Source organism: Panthera onca, chromosome E1 (genome assembly GCF_046562875.1).
Source record: "Panthera onca isolate mPanOnc1 chromosome E1, mPanOnc1 haplotype 2, whole genome shotgun sequence".
Taxonomy (NCBI): Eukaryota; Metazoa; Chordata; class Mammalia; order Carnivora; family Felidae; genus Panthera; species Panthera onca.
In genome coordinates, this window is record NC_138352.1 from 58,073,349 (window position 1) to 58,092,642 (window position 19,294).

The 19,294-nt window shown below is 46.0% G+C and overlaps 1 protein-coding gene across 3 annotated transcripts in view; it reads right to left on the reverse strand.

Annotated features, from left to right (window-relative positions):
• Positions 1-187: 187 nt before the first annotated feature.
• EZH1 (enhancer of zeste 1 polycomb repressive complex 2 subunit) overlaps positions 188-19,294 on the reverse strand; it is a 29,900-nt gene continuing 10,793 nt past the window's right edge. For all 3 annotated transcript variants that reach the window (XM_060646034.3, XM_060646032.3, XM_060646033.3), the window contains exons 5-21: positions 18,782-18,901; positions 16,802-16,922; positions 15,607-15,783; positions 14,573-14,675; positions 13,922-14,085; positions 13,446-13,537; positions 10,110-10,290; positions 9,382-9,578; positions 7,754-7,845; positions 6,821-6,861; positions 6,226-6,351; positions 4,997-5,175; positions 4,381-4,476; positions 3,875-3,956; positions 3,340-3,420; positions 2,841-2,925; positions 188-2,564 (exon numbers count right to left, since the gene is read on the reverse strand). In XM_060646034.3, coding sequence (XP_060502017.1) covers positions 2,504-2,564; positions 2,841-2,925; positions 3,340-3,420; positions 3,875-3,956; positions 4,381-4,476; positions 4,997-5,175; positions 6,226-6,351; positions 6,821-6,861; positions 7,754-7,845; positions 9,382-9,578; positions 10,110-10,290; positions 13,446-13,537; positions 13,922-14,085; positions 14,573-14,675; positions 15,607-15,783; positions 16,802-16,922; positions 18,782-18,901 — 1,998 coding nt within the window. In that variant the 3' untranslated portion in view covers positions 188-2,503. The remainder of the gene's footprint in view (positions 2,565-2,840; positions 2,926-3,339; positions 3,421-3,874; positions 3,957-4,380; positions 4,477-4,996; positions 5,176-6,225; positions 6,352-6,820; positions 6,862-7,753; positions 7,846-9,381; positions 9,579-10,109; positions 10,291-13,445; positions 13,538-13,921; positions 14,086-14,572; positions 14,676-15,606; positions 15,784-16,801; positions 16,923-18,781; positions 18,902-19,294) is intronic.

A 19,294-nucleotide genomic window follows, 5' to 3' on the forward strand; every position in this document is an offset into this window, starting at 1 on the left:
GAATCCTTGCATCGCCTGCCCGGGGCCTGACCGGCTCTTGCCAACCTTCCTCACCGCCTGCCCTCCAACCCCAGATCTCAGTGGACAGGAGGGGATCTGAATGCTAACGCTTTAGCTCCAGCTGCCCCTGTGCTGCCATCCCTGGATCCTTCCAGCCCCAAAGTACACAAGGCAAAACTTGCCAAAATGGACTCTATCACTTTATTCAGATAAGAGGTCACAAGCCACAGGACTTTAAAGTGCGTGAAATTCACTGGCGATAAAGCCGCACATATACCAGCCTCCCCCACCCCAAGTCCCCACCACCTTGCTCCATCCATCAACCATGTCTGGGGGGAGGGGTTGAGACCCGTCATTATACGTGGGGGACAGCAGGGAAAATAGGAATGCTGGCAGAACAGGAGTATCAGTGGTCTGAAACTGGGAAGGACAGGGTTCCGCATGCTGAGGGAAGAGTGGGGTCAATCTAGCCTCTCAGTGGCTGGATGTAATTTTTTCCCCATGATTTCCTCACAGCCAGCCCCACCTTCAGACAGACCTAACTCCTGCTTCTTCATTTGTCTCTGGTTTTCCCCTATAATTTACGAGTACTTCAGAGCCCAATCGGGCTAGAGGGCATCCCCGGTACACAACGGATACAAACCACAGCAGATGCAGATTTCGGAATGGTGGCGGGGCTGGCCGGTCAGGTGGGAAGAGGCTTCCGTCAGGAGCTGGCTGGGTGTGTGCTCAGTGCTGAGTGCATGAGTGCTCACAAGTGTGGCGCGTGGAGATGTGAGTGTGTGTGTGTGCACGTCCCACCCAAATCCCCAGGCGACAGTTTGGCGAGAGGGAACCCCACTCCTTGCTTCATGGGACAGCCAGTAGGGATGGAGGAAGGGAGTGGTCAGTACAGACTGAGGAAGAAAGGCTTGGATTCCCTAGAGAAAAGAGAAGCCTGCTCCCTATGCTGATATTCCCTAGGCCAGCCTGTCACTGCCACGTCCTTTTTACCCAGCACAATGCTCCTTATTCCCTGTCAGCTCAGCACGCCAGCCACAGACACAGGGCTGGCTCCTAGAGCTGACCCCATCCTCATTCACTTCCTGTGTGTCAAGGAAGCTCCTCCTGCCTCCACCAGGAGCTGAGACAGAACTGGAGGGGAATCTTCCAACCCCCTCTCCTTCCCTTTCCCTTAGGAATGGGATTTGGGCAGGGATCCCAGAGACTTTAGTTCAAACTCCACCTCAGCTACAGACCTTCTCAAAGAAATAAAGTGCTTTGTTCTTCAAGAATCCCAGAGAGAATGGCACCATGCAGTGGCACAGGAGGCTGGCCTGCTTCTTCTCAACACTTCAACTACCCTCTGCCAGTGTGCACTTGCAAGCGTGGTGCCATCCTGAACACGTGCAACTTGGGAGCCCCTCACCCATCTCCAAACACATGCTGTCAACTCACCCTCTCCAACAGCAGGTGCTACAGACAGGAAAGTAAATCACCTTGACAACCTTCCCCCTCTCTAGTCCAGGCTTTCACCCATCTACCCGGAAGAGATAAGCAACAGAGGCCCCACGGGCTTGGCCTCTAAAGGGAATGCAAGGCCTGAAGACGGCCTCCATACCCAGGACCAGAGCGCGCACGCCCGGCCTGGCCCGGCATACCTCCTGTGCGTCTTCAATAGCAGCACGATGCCTGCCTGCGGTCGCCAAGCCCAAGCTTTGGAAGGAGCTGACAGGGCGCTGGCACCTGCTTTCAGGAATCTGAAAACTTATCCATCCATCTCCAGAGTACAGAGAAGGTTTCTGAAAGCCTGTTGGGCCCCAAGCTTAGCAGCTGAACTGCTGTCATCAGGATGGCTCTCGCTCTCTGTCCGTGGAAGAACGGCACTTAGCTTTCCTTCTGCCAGCATTGAATTTCTATAGTCAGAACCCACACTCCTTCAATGTGAACCCCGCCAGGAGGGAAGAGGTAGTAAGGTGACCCGTCTCCCCTCTGAATTCAGTCTGTGCCCCCCGCCAGGCTTGCCTTTAACCCAGGCCACTCGTGAGCTCCAGGTACCAAACTTCACTTAGCCCATCCTCTCTGGTCCTACGACCTACCACAGAGACATAGGCTGGCGACCCAATTAGACAAGGACCCTTGACTTGGAAAGTTAGAATTACAGGCCAATGCTTGTTAGGAACTGCCCAGGTGGACTGCTGAGGCCCAAGACCTACGGAGCAGACAAGAAACCACGCTGAGCCACCCACCCCCAGCCTGTGCTCTCTTCCTCCAAGGCCTGAGACGCGGTCTCCCGCTTCCACAGCTCTCTCCTGGGGAGCCCAGCCCTAGCTGCCTCTGTCTCCTCTCTCACTGAGACAGTCTGTCCCCACTGGACACAGCGGAGGCCTCGCTGCGCAGGGAGTGGGTGGGGGGTTTCTCGGTGTGGGAGACACGTAGTGCAGGAAAGTCGAGCAGCGGTGCTGTGTGCATGAGAGCAAAGACAATGCTGCTACCATAAGCGCTCGCGTGGGGCCCAGGAGGGCTAAAGGACATCAGTCTCCCGCTCGATCCCCACGTACTTGAGGGCATCAGCTTGGCTGTACCTGTCCCGGGACAGGAGGAGGAATGAGATTACTGTCAAGGCTTCTGTGACTGAACAGACAGAATCCCCTCTATTTTGCTTCCCCATCTCTCAGAGCAGTTTACAGTGCTCCCGCTTCTGGGGCAAGGCCCCCGGGAGCAGAACAGAGGGACAGACTTGACCGCCACAAGACCCTCTCCTTCCTCTGTATCGCCCACTTTATGCCCCCAAATCAATTCTAACAGCCACCCTTCTGCCTTTGGAGCTACCTCCCAAGGATCATTTCTGGCTGCCTCACCTGTAATCAAAGAAGAGCTCTTCACCAGCTTGAATTGCCCTTTTAGCAAAGATTCCAATGCGATGATCCCCGTTCACCATGACCACTGCAAACAGGACAAAGCCAAGGCTAGGTTCCTAGTCAGCTCCAAGCCAATAATCGGCAGGTTCTGGGCTGATTTTCTCCCAGTTCCCAGCGAAAATATAAATAAAGTGGAGTTTAAAAGCAGTCAGTAAAGACAGTTGCCTCTCTGCTTTTAGATCTGTTATTCGGGCTGGTGATGTGGGAAAAGACTTATCTTTAAAAGATTCTTGTTTGTGGGAAAATGTTTATCATGTATTCAGTGAGAGAGCCAATTAACAAAATAGAGACGGAGACACAGAACGATACCAGACATTAAGCATGGTTGTCTTTGGACAAAAAAATAACTCGGCAATGAAAAAAGACACATAATGGATAGAAACAATAGTAAATAAAGCATCCATCATCCACCCTACCTCCCAGGTCACTGGGAACTCACCTTTGGCATAACAGTTGGGGTTCACTGAATGGTTTGCAAATCGAATTTTGTTTCCTTTCCGGGTAGCATCTACTACAAAATCTATATAATGTAAAGAAAGATCATGGGTTCATCAGGCAAATCCACAGCTTCTCGAACCTGGTCTTAAAATCAATTAAATAGTAACAGAAATAATCCAGTGGGGGACTTTGAAGTCCAGCAGCATGCAGCATAAGAATGCAGCCTCATGTGGGCACGTTCCCTTTGGGTCCCCCCATTTTGCTGGAATTACAGATCCCCTCTTCCCATCTACTGGGTAAGGAGATTTCTCAGGTGTAAGTGCTCAGTGCTCCGATTATAAACACAACCCAGAAACGCAGGTTCTCCCAAAGCAAGTGAACTATGGCTCGTGGTGTCTTGAGGTTCAACGTCCCCACCTTCCTCTGCACATCTGCTGGAGAAATCACAGCTGATCTGAAGGTGGACTACAGCAAGGGCAATCCGGTAGAGAGATGTGCCTGAGACCACCATGGGGCAAGAGAAAGAGACTCCTTACCATTGTTGAGGTTGAAGAGGAAGCTGGACATGTATTTGTCATAGACCTTCCCCCGTCGATCAGCCTCGTCTTGAGAGATAAGCTGCAAAGACAGATCAGGAACAATCGGGGGATAAGGCTGTCTGCTCAGGGCATGGTACCCTGCCCTCAGAAAGGACTGGGAGGGGGCACTGTCACACACACATGCTTGCTGAGTATCAGGATGAGAGTCACAGGAGACAGAGCTCAAGTTACTGTATTCTATCTAAGCCCCTCCAGGCTGACCAGTATTAAGACTGAAGAGCATTCCCCGCCCACCCCTTTGTGTGGCCTGAATTGGCAAAGACTTTAAGAAGAGTGGTTTATCTCAGGATTGCAAACACTTCTGTGGGATCCCCCAAGAAGCCACACGGGAACTCAGCTGAGTTATTTAGAGAGTAAGTCACAGAAGTCTGGCCCACAGAAAATCAGGGTTTCTCATCAGTATCTCCCCAGAAAGGAATGTGGTCCAAACCGATAGCACTCACCTCACCACAGTATTCAGAAATGAATTCGTTCTTTTGCACAGACTCCTTAATGAAGGTGCCCCATCCGGCCACATCTGAGGGGGCCAGCAGCAGGTGCTGGGGAAGAGGGAGTCAAACCTCAGACTACAGGGCATGTGTGAGTGGGTGGTGTGTGTACTGGATGTGCACGTGTGCAGGGGGTGGGCAGGGTGGAAAGAACTAGCAACTGTTAAGAGGATCTGAAAACAGAAAAAGGTCTAAGCCATTCTGTTCTGGGGAGAGGCAAAACAGCAAAGGGAGGTGGGCAAAGGAAACATGATACCTCCTCCTCTAGGCCTGGGGACCTCCTAGACCTGAGTCGCTAGGGAGTCACTGCTACGGGTCAAGTACAAACAGACAACATCAATGATGCGTCCATCCTCTCTGCTCCTCTTAGTCTGGCCAGGTCAGGGGTCACTTTCCTAACTCCTCACCGGGAGAGCAAACTTTCTTTATCTCAGTACGTGTGTGTCCTTTAGGATTTACCAAGCCCTTTCATGTAGAAACCCCCTAAGGGACCAATGGAAAGAGGCTGCTTGGGAATACTCAGTCTCTTCCCCTCCACCATCTGGCTCGCAGTCCTAAGAAAAGCCCTCACCTTCTTGAGGCCTCGCTGGATGCTGCAGTTTTTGCAGGAAACCACCTTGCAGTCCCAGTGCTCCGAGGCCCCGCAGGTGAGGCACAGGTCGGGGTCGCACTCTCGCACTGCCAGGTAGCAGGGACACTGCTTGGTATTACACTGGGTCTTACAGCGACAGCCAGGGAAACGATTCTGACCTGGGGAGGAGGAGAGGGGCGGGGGGAGGGGTGGGTTAGGAAAAGTAGCAGACTAAGCTGGCGCTCAGGTCTGACTCAGGGGTCAGCAAAGAAGTACATGTGATGTGTTCAAGGAGATCTGGCAAGTAGGAGAGAAGCTCCCTTGCTTCGTATGGTCAATTTTTTGTTTGTTTGTTTTCTTTCCTGAGAAAATGGAGTACCTCCCAACATTCATGCCTGGGAGTCAAAAAAAGCAAGTTTGACTATGGAGATGTGTTTCCTAGAGATTCCTCAACAGTGCTCTTCCTTCCTCTTGTTGGTGTAATTTGGAAGGGAGGTGGTTAGGGGCCCAGAGAAAATGAAATCAGTGCTTTTCACTGGTAAATCATCACCATCAAAACAAGAATCATTTTGAGAACAGAATGCATCCGTTCTATGCCACCCTCCTCCACCCACTGCCCTCCCCAGCACAAGCACCTCTCTTCTGTGGCTAAGATTGATATCTGCTATGGGTTAGGAGGTATTTCCAGCACAACTGCCTCGGCACCTAGTTCTGCAGGCTCTGGAGGCTGCTATTGAACTTCTCAGCTTTGAGTGGGGAAGGGCACAGTGTGATAAGAAGTCAAAGAGAAGCATGTTTAGCCTTTATCTTACTTCTGCTGACATCCAGACTGACCTGATAGTAAAACTCCGGATACTAAACTAAAATGGGCATACGCAGTGTTGTAACCTGTACATGTTGTAAAACAACACCTTAAAAAAGGAGGTCTGTGACAGCACCTTAAGGGAAAAAATTCCCACGTTTCTTAATTCTTCTCTGGAAGGTAAAGATGGGAATGTTTCTGATTTCTGTATAGTTGTTGCTTTTAGAATCAAACACCTATGGGTTTTTAAAACAATGACTTTTCCAGATCTTAAGGATCTTGTTTCCTCTGCAGAATGCTTAGAACACGGCAAAGAGGACATCAGAAGGCCCAGGGGCAGCAAGGGGCATGGGCGGGGAGGGAAACCTGGGGTGCACGGTGGCTGGCTGTTTCGGGAGGACCACAGGGGAAAACAGTGGAAACTTACAGTCCGGGTTGCACTGGCAGAACTTCTCACAGAAATTCTGCGTCATGATGCAGGGGCAGGTGCTGTCACAGGGGCGGTCTGGATGGTCGCAGGGCTGGTAGTTATACACTTGAGTGGAAGAGTTATCTAGGAGAGAAAAGAGTAGACCAGGACACTGCTGTGCCCGGGCTCCCCGATCGTCTCGACTGGAGGAGACTGTCCCAGTCATGATCTTGGACACACGTTTAGCACCTGAAGTGAGAAGCCATCAGAGATGATGGTTGTTTGTCAGCTACAACGGGGTGATTTGCCTTGTGCGGAGAGTGTGGAAATGGTCTGGGACTACAGGGCAGCCCATTCCAAACACTAAACGAAGTCTGGAACCTGGCAGATGGCGCGCTATGAAAGTCAGAGACCACAAGGCTCCTAGCTCTACCTCCTAAGAGGTGCACTCAGCTGCAGTGAGAAGCTGAGCTGTTCTCAGCTGCTGCAGAGAAATCTGCCATCTGCGGAAGCAGTACAGGGTCAACAAGAGCGGCTGTAGGTGGGGCGGGCGGGTGACCACAGGGGTGAGACCTCACGCTGAACTGCCGAAGAGCACCCTGGTGCAACTTACCTTTCTTCAGCTGAATTTTCCTGCAGTGTGCAGCCCACAACCTGGAAAAGAGAGGCGGATGGGCCTGGGTCATGGCTCTGCACATTTGGGTAAATAACAACATGGCCTGCTTTGAGGGACTGTGGTCTGATCACCAGGGAGTATCCTCCCCGAATCCTTCCACCAGAGGCCCCTATCCTGCTAGATGGAAGCCGGAGTTCATCTGGAGTCCAGCTGGTCTATGCTTCAAGATTTAAATATAAAACAAACAAAGATGTATAAAAAACAAACACAAAACCCAACCCTCTGTGTCTATTATGACGCTATTGTTTCTCCCTCTCCCCCCTCCCTCCCTCCTTCTGTTTGGGGAGGTGGAGATGTGGAAGAATTGCAGGATGGGGAGGTGGGAACTTTTCAGGAATCTGCTGACTGAACAAACTGACAGGCAGAAGCCACAGGGACTTCCTTCTATATCTAGAATTGGTGTCAGTTCCTTCCTTGAGTAGGTGATAGTCATTAGGGAACCGAGGCAGGCAGAATGTTGAATTAAAAAAAAACCCTTCCAACCCTTAGCAAAGGCTAGCTAAAAGACGGTGTTATTGTGCAACTTAGAAAAAACAATACAAGAGCCAAAAGGAAAAACTCTGGTCAGAGTTGAGAAGTGAGAACAGTGGTCACTAACCACCCAATGAGGAGAAATGGCCTCAGGGTGGAGCCATGAGGCCAGCTCTCACCCTACTGGCCAGGAGCTTAAAGGGACGGCAGATGGTTATCTCCCAGTCCACAGCATCTAGGGATGGAAGAAGGAAGGGCTGGTCCAAGTCACAGACCCACAGGGAGCACTGAGAAGGCTGGCCCTCAGTTGTGCAATGCTAAACTCAAGAGGGAGGCAGTTGGGAAGTCCAAGGGGAGGTCAGAGCACAGGGAACAGAAAGTCCTTTGTCCAACCCTTGCCTGTGCTTTCTTTTCTTCTTCTGCGACGGGTTCATGAGCTCATCTGTTGGCAGCTTCAGGATAAGTGATTCTTTGACTGCAAACTGAAAGACCTGGAAGAGAAATCCAACAGGACTTGTCACTCCTTCTTGAGCCAGGTGGTCAGATAAGTGAGCCAGCCAGGCGCTGGGCTTGGGAGCATTCTGGAGAGCTCGAGGGCGGCTGACTGAGCATCTCTTCAATGGGGGGGGGCGGGGGGAGGGGCACAGAGTGGGACTGAGATATCAGATCACTGGCCCTGGCATCCTGACATCAATTCTTAACTATTTATCCTGACTCTAGAAAAGAGAAATAGTGAGCACAGTTACAGCTCTCCTGGTCAGTAGCTTTTATCTACACCTTTACCTACCAAGCCCTGAATGGAATAATTCTTACCAACATTACCTGTCTCTTCTGAGGAAGGGCAACTTTGGGTCCCTTGTATAACCGAGTATAAGACAGGACAGGAGTGGTACCCCTTGGCTAAGCACTAGCTCCCTCTGTTGGTATGAAGAGGCCAGACCCTTGTCTATTTTCATAGGCCAGCATTTCTGGAAGACTGGTTCCCTTCCAACATGCTTCTTCCCTCATAGCGTTCGTTTTTGGCTTTTTTTTTTTTTTTCTCTCCTTTTTGGCTATAGGCCCTCTTGAGATTCCATGAAAACTACAAATCTTCTTCTCAGGAAAATACAGGCAAAATTGTTTTGCCCACAATTCTGTAGATTTTCAGGTTAAGAACCTTTGCCTCAAGGAAATAGGCAATGAGCTCCAAATGAAAGGGCACTTCCATTCATGGTTCTAGTGCATGTTCTAAGTAGAGGCATCATGAAGAAGAGGCCACAGAGACTCCTCCTGAAGTCAGGGTGCTAAGCAGCATGGCTCGGCTCGAGCATTCCTTTCTTATTGGATCGGCCCTAACACCCAACTGCTCCTTGAACCCTGTTCTTTAGTCTGTCTTGTCACTGCAGTCAGGCGGAGACTGATTGGGACATCAGGTCCCACGGCCTCCAAGCATCAGTGGCTGCTATCAAATTGTGATTCTAGTAACGGCATGAGTGAGAAGGGTGAGGTCCAGGCCCAGCTACTGGGGGTGGCAATTAGAAAAGCTAGCGATAGAACATCTGGGGAAGAAAGCAACCGAGGAGACTGACAGAACGGGTGACCGCGGCAGCTACAGAAGCAGGAGCAGGCCTGCTTCTGGGGATGAGAAGATCCCCAGAAAGACCTGGGGGTCCCTTTAGGAAAGGGGTACGCATTTAGAAAGAAAGGCAGGAACCAAAAACAAACAACAACAACAACAACAACAACAAAAAGCTAAGAGAGGGCAGAAACACCCAGAAGAGTCAGATAGTGGCTAGAGACAGAAATGAGAATTCAGCAAGGAGGAGACCAGATTCCCCAAGCACGGCTAGGCCTGGCATCTGCAGAAACAGTCTGCAGACACAGTCCCATGTTTGGGGAACCCGCCTCGTGGCTCAGAAGCACCTGCTCATGAGGGACTGAGCCTAAGACAGCTCCTTTTGAGACAGGCCACACAAGATGGCAAAAGGGCTGACAGAGCAGTGGATGAAAGGAGGGCCCTGCCTGTCCCAGCTCCTCTCCGAGAGTACCTGCTTGCATGTCTTAGTCCCCAGAAGTCTGGCTATGGAACAGAAGTTGTTGAAGTAGGTGCCATGAAACACTCGAAAGAGAGATTCCTCAGCCCCAGTCCATTCCACAGGCTCCGAGGGTGCTTCCACTACACAGAGCTGAGGGGGGGCCGGACTAGCCTTCTGCTTTGTGGGGGTCTGGCAGCGAGAGTTGGCCTCTAAGAGAGGAGGAGATGCGAGGAACAGGAGGAGAGAGAATGCAGTTGTCATCAGTCATGTACACTCCGGACGTACACTTCGGATGTACACTCCGAAGTACATCATTCTGCTTTAAATGGCAGAATAGTTAGGAATCAAAATATTCCCTGTCTCTACTGCCAACAGGCGAAGCCATAGAAAGGACTAACCATCTTTAGGGGTGCCTGGGTGGCTCAACTGGTTAAGCGCCCGACCCTTAATTTCGGTTCAGGTCATTATCTCATGGTGCAAGAGTTCAAGCCCTGCATCAGGCTCTGCACTGAGAGCATGGAGCCTGCTTGGGATTCTCTCTCTCTCTCTCTCTCTCTCTCTCTCTCTCTGCCCCTCCCCACCTCTCTCTCAAAATAAATAAATAAACTTAAAAAAAAAAAAAAAAAAAAAAGGAAGAACTAACCATGTTAAAAAAGTAGTAACGTTAAGTGTTAGGCAGTGATCCTGCGTTTCCCAGAGGCCTTGCATAGGAAGAAAGGATCGCTTTCTGTTCAGTGTACCTGAAGAACTGGAGGCCCAGTCATTGCCTGTATCCCTGTCACTGTCCCCTTCTTTAGTCTCAGCCACAGCAGAGGCTGAAGTGTTGGAGCAGGAAGCACTGACCATGTGGTGCCTTCGCCGGCGACGCCCGGAACACTTAGAGCGAGGGTTGTGGAGCATGGCGTACTCCTTCGCTCCTTCCTGCAATGTACACATTACAGGTGGGAGACAGGAACAGGCCCAGGGTCGCCATATTGATCCCATCATTACAAACCCCCTTCTTCAATGCCTGTGCTTACATGCAATGACACTGTCTGTGTTTTGCTCTGTGCTATGTAAGTGTGACTATGTAAAAGCTGCTTAACCAGCATTCTAAAACTTACAAATTTATACCTCTTCACAGAAGAGCTGCCTTGTAAAGTAATATTAAAACAGATGTAATCTGTGCATCTTCAACTTTCCAGTGAGTTGGGTCTAAAACTCATTTGCATGTTAGCTATTTGGAATTTGAGAACACATTCTCCTGTGGAAGAGGAACTGAGGTTCAGAGAGGAAGGGACCTGCTTGAGCATGTGTAGCTAACTGTTCCAGAATGGGTACAGAATGAGGGCTCCCCATCCCCTGGCCACACTGTTTTTTTCATTCTACTTGCACTGCTTCTGTTTCAATAATAAAATATGTAGTCCCTAAATTTGTCCAATGTCACTACTTACTTCTCCCAAATCAGTTTATTAGACTTGGAAGAATACTGCTTCATTACTTTATAGCTATGCTTTATTTAAAAAAAAAAAAAAAAAAAAAAAGACCCAATAACTATCACACAACTTGATCATCTACCTTCTCACCAGACTTGGTTCCCAAACACTTCTAGCTGTTTCTGAAAACTAAATCTACATGCAAAGGATAAAGATTTGCCATTACTAAGGATATTCAGACTAATATCCTGTAGGCCCTAAAGGAAATTCCAAAAGTGAAGTTTTAAAATTAACTGAATGTGAAGTTTTAAAATTAACTGAATGTGCTCATCCTACAATGTGACGTACACAGCATCACTTACAATGTATTCGTGATCAAAAGATTTAACATAAATATAACTAAGGCTCCAGAGCTAATTCTAGTTCATGGGAAATAGAGGATAGAAAAACAAGTTCAGTAACACCAGGAGAAAACCACAAATTCAGAATTTGGGACAGTATCCTACTAGACAATGAGCCTGGATTTTTCAAAAAGGAAAAAAAAAATGGGGTGATTACTTGACATTAAAGGAGACTGAAAAGACATAATAACCAAATATGATGTATGACTGGATGACCTTGTTTAAAAAAAAAAAAAAACCCAAACCCAGCTACTCTTGGTACAGCTGAAAAAATTTAAATATGGAACGGACAGATGATATTATTAAATTCTCTGAATTTTTTTTAGGTGTAATAATGTGGTTATATAAGAGAATGTCTGTATTTTTAGGAAGTGCATGCTGAAATACTTAGCAAACAAGTATCTCAATGTCTGCAACTTATTTTCAAATTGCTCAGCAAAAGATATGCATATACAAATAGAGGGACGAAGCAAATATGGAAAAACTATCATTAAATGTAAGAAGATATCTTTCACCTTCCTTCCATGATCGAGATTGAGGGAAAAACAGTCCAGCATTATATTTGAAAAATGCACTGATTTCTAAAAAGCAATAAAAGAAAAACTGTGCACAGACAGTTCTGTAAGTTAAACACACACACATAGACATACATTTTGGGCACTGACAGCATCTTTTGAAACATGTACAGGGTCTCAGGGTAATTGCTGTGAGAAAGACAACGTCTTTTTATTTATATAAATGCTGGTGTTGGGGCGTCTGGGCGGCTCAGTCTTCAGCTCAGGTCATGATCTCAAGGTTCGTGGGTTTGAGCCCCACATCGGGCTCTGTGCTGACAGCCTGGAGCCTGCTTTGGATTCTGTGTTTCCCTCTCTCTGCCCTGCTCCTGCTTGCACTCTGTGTGTGTCTCTCTCTCAAAAAAATAAACAGTAAAAAGTAAATAAAAATAAGGGGCGCCTGGGTGTCTCAGTAGGTTAAGCCTCCATCTTCGGCTCAGGTCATGATCTCACGGTTTGTGTTTTGAGCACCCCGTCAGGCTCTGTGCTGACAGCTCAGAGCCTGGAGCCTGCTTTGGATTCTGTGTCTCCTTCTCTGCCCCGCCCCCACTCACACTCTGTCTCTCTCTCTCTCTCTCAAAAATAAGTAAACATTAAAGAAAAAAAAAAACGCTCTTTAAAAAAATATATATAAGAATAAAAAAATAAATGCTGGTGTTGATATAACACAGTGTAATTTTTTAAAGTGTGGAATAACTTAAAAAGTATGGACTCTGGAGCTAGACCAGAGCTTGAATTTCATTACTGCCAAACCACTGACATTAACAAATCTTGGACAAAATATGTAGCTTCTATAACCCATAGTTTCTCCACCTCAGGATGTTGTCATAAGCAAGAATGTAAGATAATATAATGTTAAGGGCCAGCATGCTACTTGGCACACAGGAAGGAGTCGACCCATATAGGGGAAAAAGTAGAGAAAGTCTGTGTACTCTTTTGCTATTATCACATGGCTCATTTTCCAGATGTATACCCAGTGGCACTTTTTACCATCTTTTCTTCTATTATCCCACTAAAGATGGTCCCAAAGGCACTTGGCTCTATAACCTATTTTTAATTGGTAGCAGAAATCAAGGTATTTCATTCTTTACCTAAGCTCACTGTAGTGTGCAGAAAGCAAAACTGTGTCCTTGGCTGGTCCAAGTGAACCTATTCCCTTCTCGTTCTAAGTGTACTGCCTTCCCACATGAATGCAGGAGAATTTATGCTGCCACATAAAGTCTGTCCATCAGGGAAGGGCCCATCTGGCTGTTTACCTTACAATAAGACATGGGTGCTCTCATGTGTTATTTCTCATATGTTTCTATGCATTTAAAAGAAGACAGCAAAGAAAATGCCGTTACAGATACACACATGCCCTCCTCACTCCACGAGACTAATTTCATAGTCCTCAGTATTTGGGAGCTCCTTAAGAGCAGAAGTCATGTTTTATTTGTGCTTTGTGACCCCCCAGAGTGCTACATACTGGCTCATCTGGTTTGTATCCCCAGGAGCAGAAAACTGAAGGGCCATTTCCTGCTCAATTTTCAACAGATTTAACAATGGCAGAACAGTTTAAGAACATATCAGCAAGGAGTGCCTGGCTGGTTCAGTTGGCGGAGCGTGCAACTCTTGATCTAAGGGTCATGAGTTGGAGTCCCAGGTTGGATGTAGAGATTAGTTAAATAAATAAAACTTAAAAAAAAAAAAAAAAAAAAAGAACATACCAGCAAAAGGAAGCAGTCTGTGCCACATGGTTCTGGTTCAATCTTGATCTCTTTGTTCTTGCGTTTATATACATTAGGGGTGGCGTGAAAAGCTGGAAAACACAAAACTGTCCTGTTTCCAATGGTTCATCTACTTGGCAGGATGGGGAAGAACAAAATCCAATTAAGGAGCCATGGTGGGAAAATTTAGATATAAACAGCTACCATCAAGGTGCGCAAAATTTAATCATTTCTGACATCAACACAACCCTTTCAAAGCTAACAGGTGCTCAGGGACTCGTATGTTGCTGGTTATTCTGTCCTGACCACGCGAAACACATTGCACCGCAACGGTACAAGTGAATAGAGAACCCGCCCTTTGTAAAACCAGCATCAGGTCAGAAGCCAGGAACTCTGTATGATTAACTAAAATAAACAGAAGGACGCAGTGGTTGGGGATGGAGAACAGGAAAGTATTTCAGAGTAGCCCCACTCACGGTGAAGGAAGCAATCGTATTTGAAGCAGCGCCGGCAAAAAAGTGTGTGGAAGGAGTGCAGAGACTGCTCCCGCTGCACGGACTTGGCGTTGGGGCCATCGATGTTGGGTGTGCACTGAGGGGGAAGCGCATTGGGGTCTGACATCTCCGTCAGCTCCCGGTACCTATTTTTAAAAAGAGAGAGAAGAATTCCTTCCAAGGAAATGTCTTCACTGAGAAAGTACAGATCGCGCACTGACAGTCATCCAGGTACAGTCGGCCAAGGGAGCATGGGTGCTTTTTTACGGGGCTTGCTGATGGCAGGGTGGCGTATACCTAAGTGGGTGCACCACTGCACCTGTGCTGGGCTGGGCACATGTCTGCAAGCAAAGAGAGAGACAGATTTGGAAAGTATGGCGCTGGAGTAACTCTCCAGAAAAATGCAGAATTTTAGAAGTTCGCTGCCCGAAATTACTTCAAAGCCAATGAACAATGCCCTTTAATATGGGAACGGGTATTTAGAGGTAAGCAAATGAAGTAGGAAACAATCAGAAGTGTGAGCAAATCATAGCACACTTACCAGAAACAAGGTTTTTTATTAACCAAATTTAGGCTTGAATAAAAGTTTTGCTTGAGCGCTCTACATGGCCTGAGTGGAACGGCCTTCCCTACCTCTCCTTCATGTCATCCGGGACACCGTTCTCAGGGAACATCGAGGCAATTGCACTGAAGATCATGTCGTTTGGGAACTGTTTCTTGGAACTCTTTTTGTTGCCTGAGTTGGAAATGACAAAGAGCTCCTGAGCTATAATCAAGGATGCAAACAAAGCTGTTTGGTCATTTTCCCTCTGTCACAGCATTTTGATTACAGCTGCTTTGCTAACCCAACCGCTGACTGTTTAGGAACACATAAAGAAGTCAATGCTACCTGGGTTTATCTAATAGGTTACCAGTAATAAGGAAATCAGCGTCATCTATACATTAATGACAAAATCCATGTTCCAAGAGAGAATCTAGAGGGGAAAACAGGAGTTTTCATGGAGAGATGTGGATATTGAAGAATGCCATCATAACAATGAGGCTGAAGAACAAGACTGATGTTACAGCTTTGTTGTAACAAGACAGAGACACTATGTCCCTGGACGTATAGTATAAGTAAGTACCATGGCACATAATTAAACATGAAGTTAATTAAATATTAACAACATGGAAAAATGCTTACGAGAGAAGATCAAATAAAAAGGGATATAAAATTGTGTATGTGTGTGTATCTGTGGCATGATCCCATTTCACTTAATGCATATAAAACACATTGTTTTGTATGTGTACTTTTTTTTTATTATATATGTACTTTTAAAAACTTGAGACACAGTTGACATACAACATTATATTCGTTTTAGGTATGTGTATGTGTATATTCTGTGTGTGTGCGTCACACGCACACACACACACACACACACACACACACACACACACACACAGTTTTTTAGGTCTAGAAGAAAACATTAATGCCGGTTATTCCTAGGTAGTAAAATTATAGGATAATTATATTTTCTTCTTTATAATTTTCCATGTCTCCCAAACACACTACTCTGTTTCCTTCAGAGTGAACCAAGTGAAAAGCACCAGCAGCCTTTAATAATCAACAAACCTTTCTGTTTCTCCCTTTTTCCCTCTCCCTGTCACTTTCAGAATGGAATATTTACCTTCAAGAGTGTGTCGTTTTCTCTTTCTTGTCACTGGCAGATCTTCTTTGCTGTCATCTTGCTTCCCATCTGAGGTGTCATTGTGCCCTTCCTCCTCTTCATCTGAGTATTGATTCAGAGCATCTACCAACTCCAGGAAAACAGCATCACTAATCAGAACAGATCCAGGGATCATCTCTAAAACATAAAGATTAGATGGCTGAGCTGTGGTCATTTCATGTTCCCTTAGTCCTCCTAGGAAGGTTTTCTCGTATTCACTCCTGAAGTACAACTTACGTTATATAACATAGGTACATTTTTATATGAACAGTCAGGAAATTACAATACTTTGATTGGCTCTTACAGCTGCAACAATCGAGCTGGCTAGAGTGGGAAATCCAGTTATATAGGCTTTACTCTAAATGGGATAGTTCACTTCCTCAGTCACAGATCAACCTGTATTTATGGTCCAAAATCTCACAAAGGTGTACAAGCAATACAAGTGGGACAGGAAAAGAATGATAACATGAAAATTTACTTGGTTTTGCTGCTGATGGGTTGCCAGTGACGTCTTTGAGTCAAAAGACAGCATTATCTTCTTAAAATCATACTCTGTGGGGTTACACTAACAACTTAGGATAAAGTCTTTGAACACTAGGGGGCGCAGTAGATAAATAATGCATTTTCAACAGTACCCACAACTGTCAAAAGAGCTGGTGAGGCTATTGGTCTGTAAAGCCATAGGGAGTCTCTCCCCATCTTCCCACTTACACACTGGCAGCCTTTTCTAGAACTACAACTAAATCCAAATGACTCGCTTTTAGGAAAGTCAGAATGTTACAATTTCTGGGAGATCTAGGATATATCTGGATCAAAGTAGGACAGAGAGATTATGCTCATTGCCATTCTCAGAGAAAGAGAAATGAAGAACAAAATGGCTTTGGATGGATTTATGGAAAACTCCTAAGATCACACTTCTTTGTGCACTACACTATCTCCTCAGCCACTGATTACTACATACATAAAATCCTTTTATGTCGCAACTCCTTTTACAATTTAACTGGGGACATTTTTAATATAAAATTTTTAGTCCCAGCAATCGAAATATTCTTCAGTGTGTACACTGTGAGGTAGCAAATAAAAGCAAGAGGATGATGTACCAAAGAAGGGGCACCATTTTAATAAAGTTTTCTCCCAAAGAGCCCAGTACCACTACCTTCTTCACCGTGGACTTTCCCATCATAGTTATTGATGAGCTCCTCAATGAAAGTCTCATCTTCTTCTTTCACCTCATCTCCCATGTAGGGAATATTGCACAAAACTGTCTCATCTTCTACCTGAAATCAAACCAGATGTGATTCATTCCATGAATTCACTAGGCAGCTCCTCTTTCCTGTTTAATAGAATCTTTGCTGGGCCTTTTTTGATGCTTGAATTTCCTGAAAACGCCTTTGGTTACAGAGTTTCCCGCATTTTTAAAGACTGGCCATTCTGTGTTGCCAACAAAACTTCAAACGGAAGGGGGCAATGCTACTCTTAGGGAAAAAAGTCAGTTTAACTACTTAAGGATATTAACTACCAAATGTTTAGCCTAGTACTGACAATGATATTTCCAACAACATTTAGAATTTGCCAGCATAGGGGCGCCTGGGTGGCGCAGTCGGTTAAGCGTCTGACTTCAGCTCAGGTCACAATCTCGCGGTCCGTGAGTTTGAGCCCCGCGTCGGGCTCTGGGCTGATGGCTCAGAGCCTGGAGCCTGCTTCCGATTCTGTGTCTCCCTCTCTCTCTGCCCCTCCCCCGTTCATGCTCTGTCTCTCTCTGTCTCAAAAATAAATAAACGTTAAAAAAAAAAAAAAATTTAGAATTTGCCAGCACATTTATTTTTCACAGTGATTCCATCTATTATCTACAAAACATCATTGTAAAATAGGTACAAATATCACTTAAACAATAGTCTAAAAAGTCTTCAATTCTAATTCTTATCATACGTAGAGATACATAAATGAAAAGGAAGGCTTCCAAGAGTATAATCTGCAATATAACCAGAATATTCAGAACAGAACCTGAGCAACCATAGAGTTTCTGGGTAGTCTCTTATACATACTAGGACTAAACTCCCATAATCATAATAAAAAATTATGATTACAACTCAGGTCGATCATACTCAATGGGAGCCTAAAGTCAACTGTGGTATGAGCTATGAATATTTCCTGGCTAAAGAAAATACTAATGGATTTTTGTTATTGTTGTTGTTCAGCAGAAAACACAGCCATTCTTAATTCCCCAAGTAGTAAGTAAAATTACTGTGAAGTTTTATTCTAAGAGAGGATTCCCTTCTGTAAACCTATATCCTATTCCTGCTGTCACCAGGCAGATGATAAGCAATGCCAGTATTTAGACAGGACTGATTATCAGAACCAAAACTAACCCAAGCAGGAGTCAGCATAAAGGCCCAGATGTAAGGCTCTTGAATCCATGTGCCCCTCTATTATTTCAGTTGCTTTCACCGCATCTTGCCTTTAGGGGGTTCAGAAAGGATCGCTCCATCAGCAGGGAGATGTCAACCTGCTTAAGCCTCAAGTGTCTGATTTAGACTACATTTAACTTCACATGTTACAAAACTGGGCCAAAGTAGTAAGGGAAAATTGGAGTCTTGCCCAGTCTCATTCATTCAAAAAAGAATAAGCATTGGAGTGCCTGGGTGGCTCAGTTGATTAAGTGTCCAACTCTTGATCTCAGCTCAGGTCATGACCTCAATGGTTTGTGGGATTGAGCCCCTTGTCTGACTCTGCTGACAATGTGGCGGCTGCTTGGGATTCTCTCTCCTCTCTCTTTGCCCCTCCCTGGCTCACATGCTCTGTCTCTCTCTCTCTCTCTCTCTCAAAATAAATAAATCTTAAAAAAAACAAAAACAAAAAAACAAAAAAAAACTAGCATCAACTCAGAAGGACACTTCAGAGAGCACAAAACCTAATGAGTTAGAATAACGTGTGCTATATGTACGTGTGTGTGTGTGTGTGTGTGTGTGTGTGTGTGTGTATAGAGAGAGTAAATAAATTACAAAAACAGTCTGTCCTGCATGCCCAAGCTTTGTTAAGTACAATCTGACAATCTTTACCCTAAGAGGAGTGCCAGCACACCAACACAGGATGATCATACAGTTTATACAATCACCACAGTGCTTTTAATACATACCATAAAGTTCTGCTGGAGAGGGGACCAGGAATACATGATGGGAACCAAGGCAACTGTGTTCAGAGACCTCATTAACATATGTTGGCTTGCAAATCCTGGGAAAATGCTCTCTATGGTACACTGAAATATAAGCAAAGACATGGGGAGGGAAAGGCAAGCACATGACCCAAGAGAACTGGAGCAGGGCACCTAGGTGGCTCAGTCAGCTAAGTGTCCAACTGGGATCGAGCATTGGGCTCTGTGCCAACAGTGTGGAGCCTGCTTGGGCTTCTCTCATGGGCTCAGGGCATGACCTCAATGGTTTGTGGGACTGAGCCCCTTGTCTGACTCTGTGCTGACAATGTGGAGGCTGCTTGGGATTCTCTCTCTCCCTCTCTCTCTGCTCGTCCCCCACTTGTACTCACTCTCACTCTCTCTCTCTCTCTCTCTCATAATAAATAAACTTAAAATTTTTTTTTAATTTAAAAAAATTAAAAAGAGAACTGTAGTTTCCTTCTAAAATGGTCCCAGTAG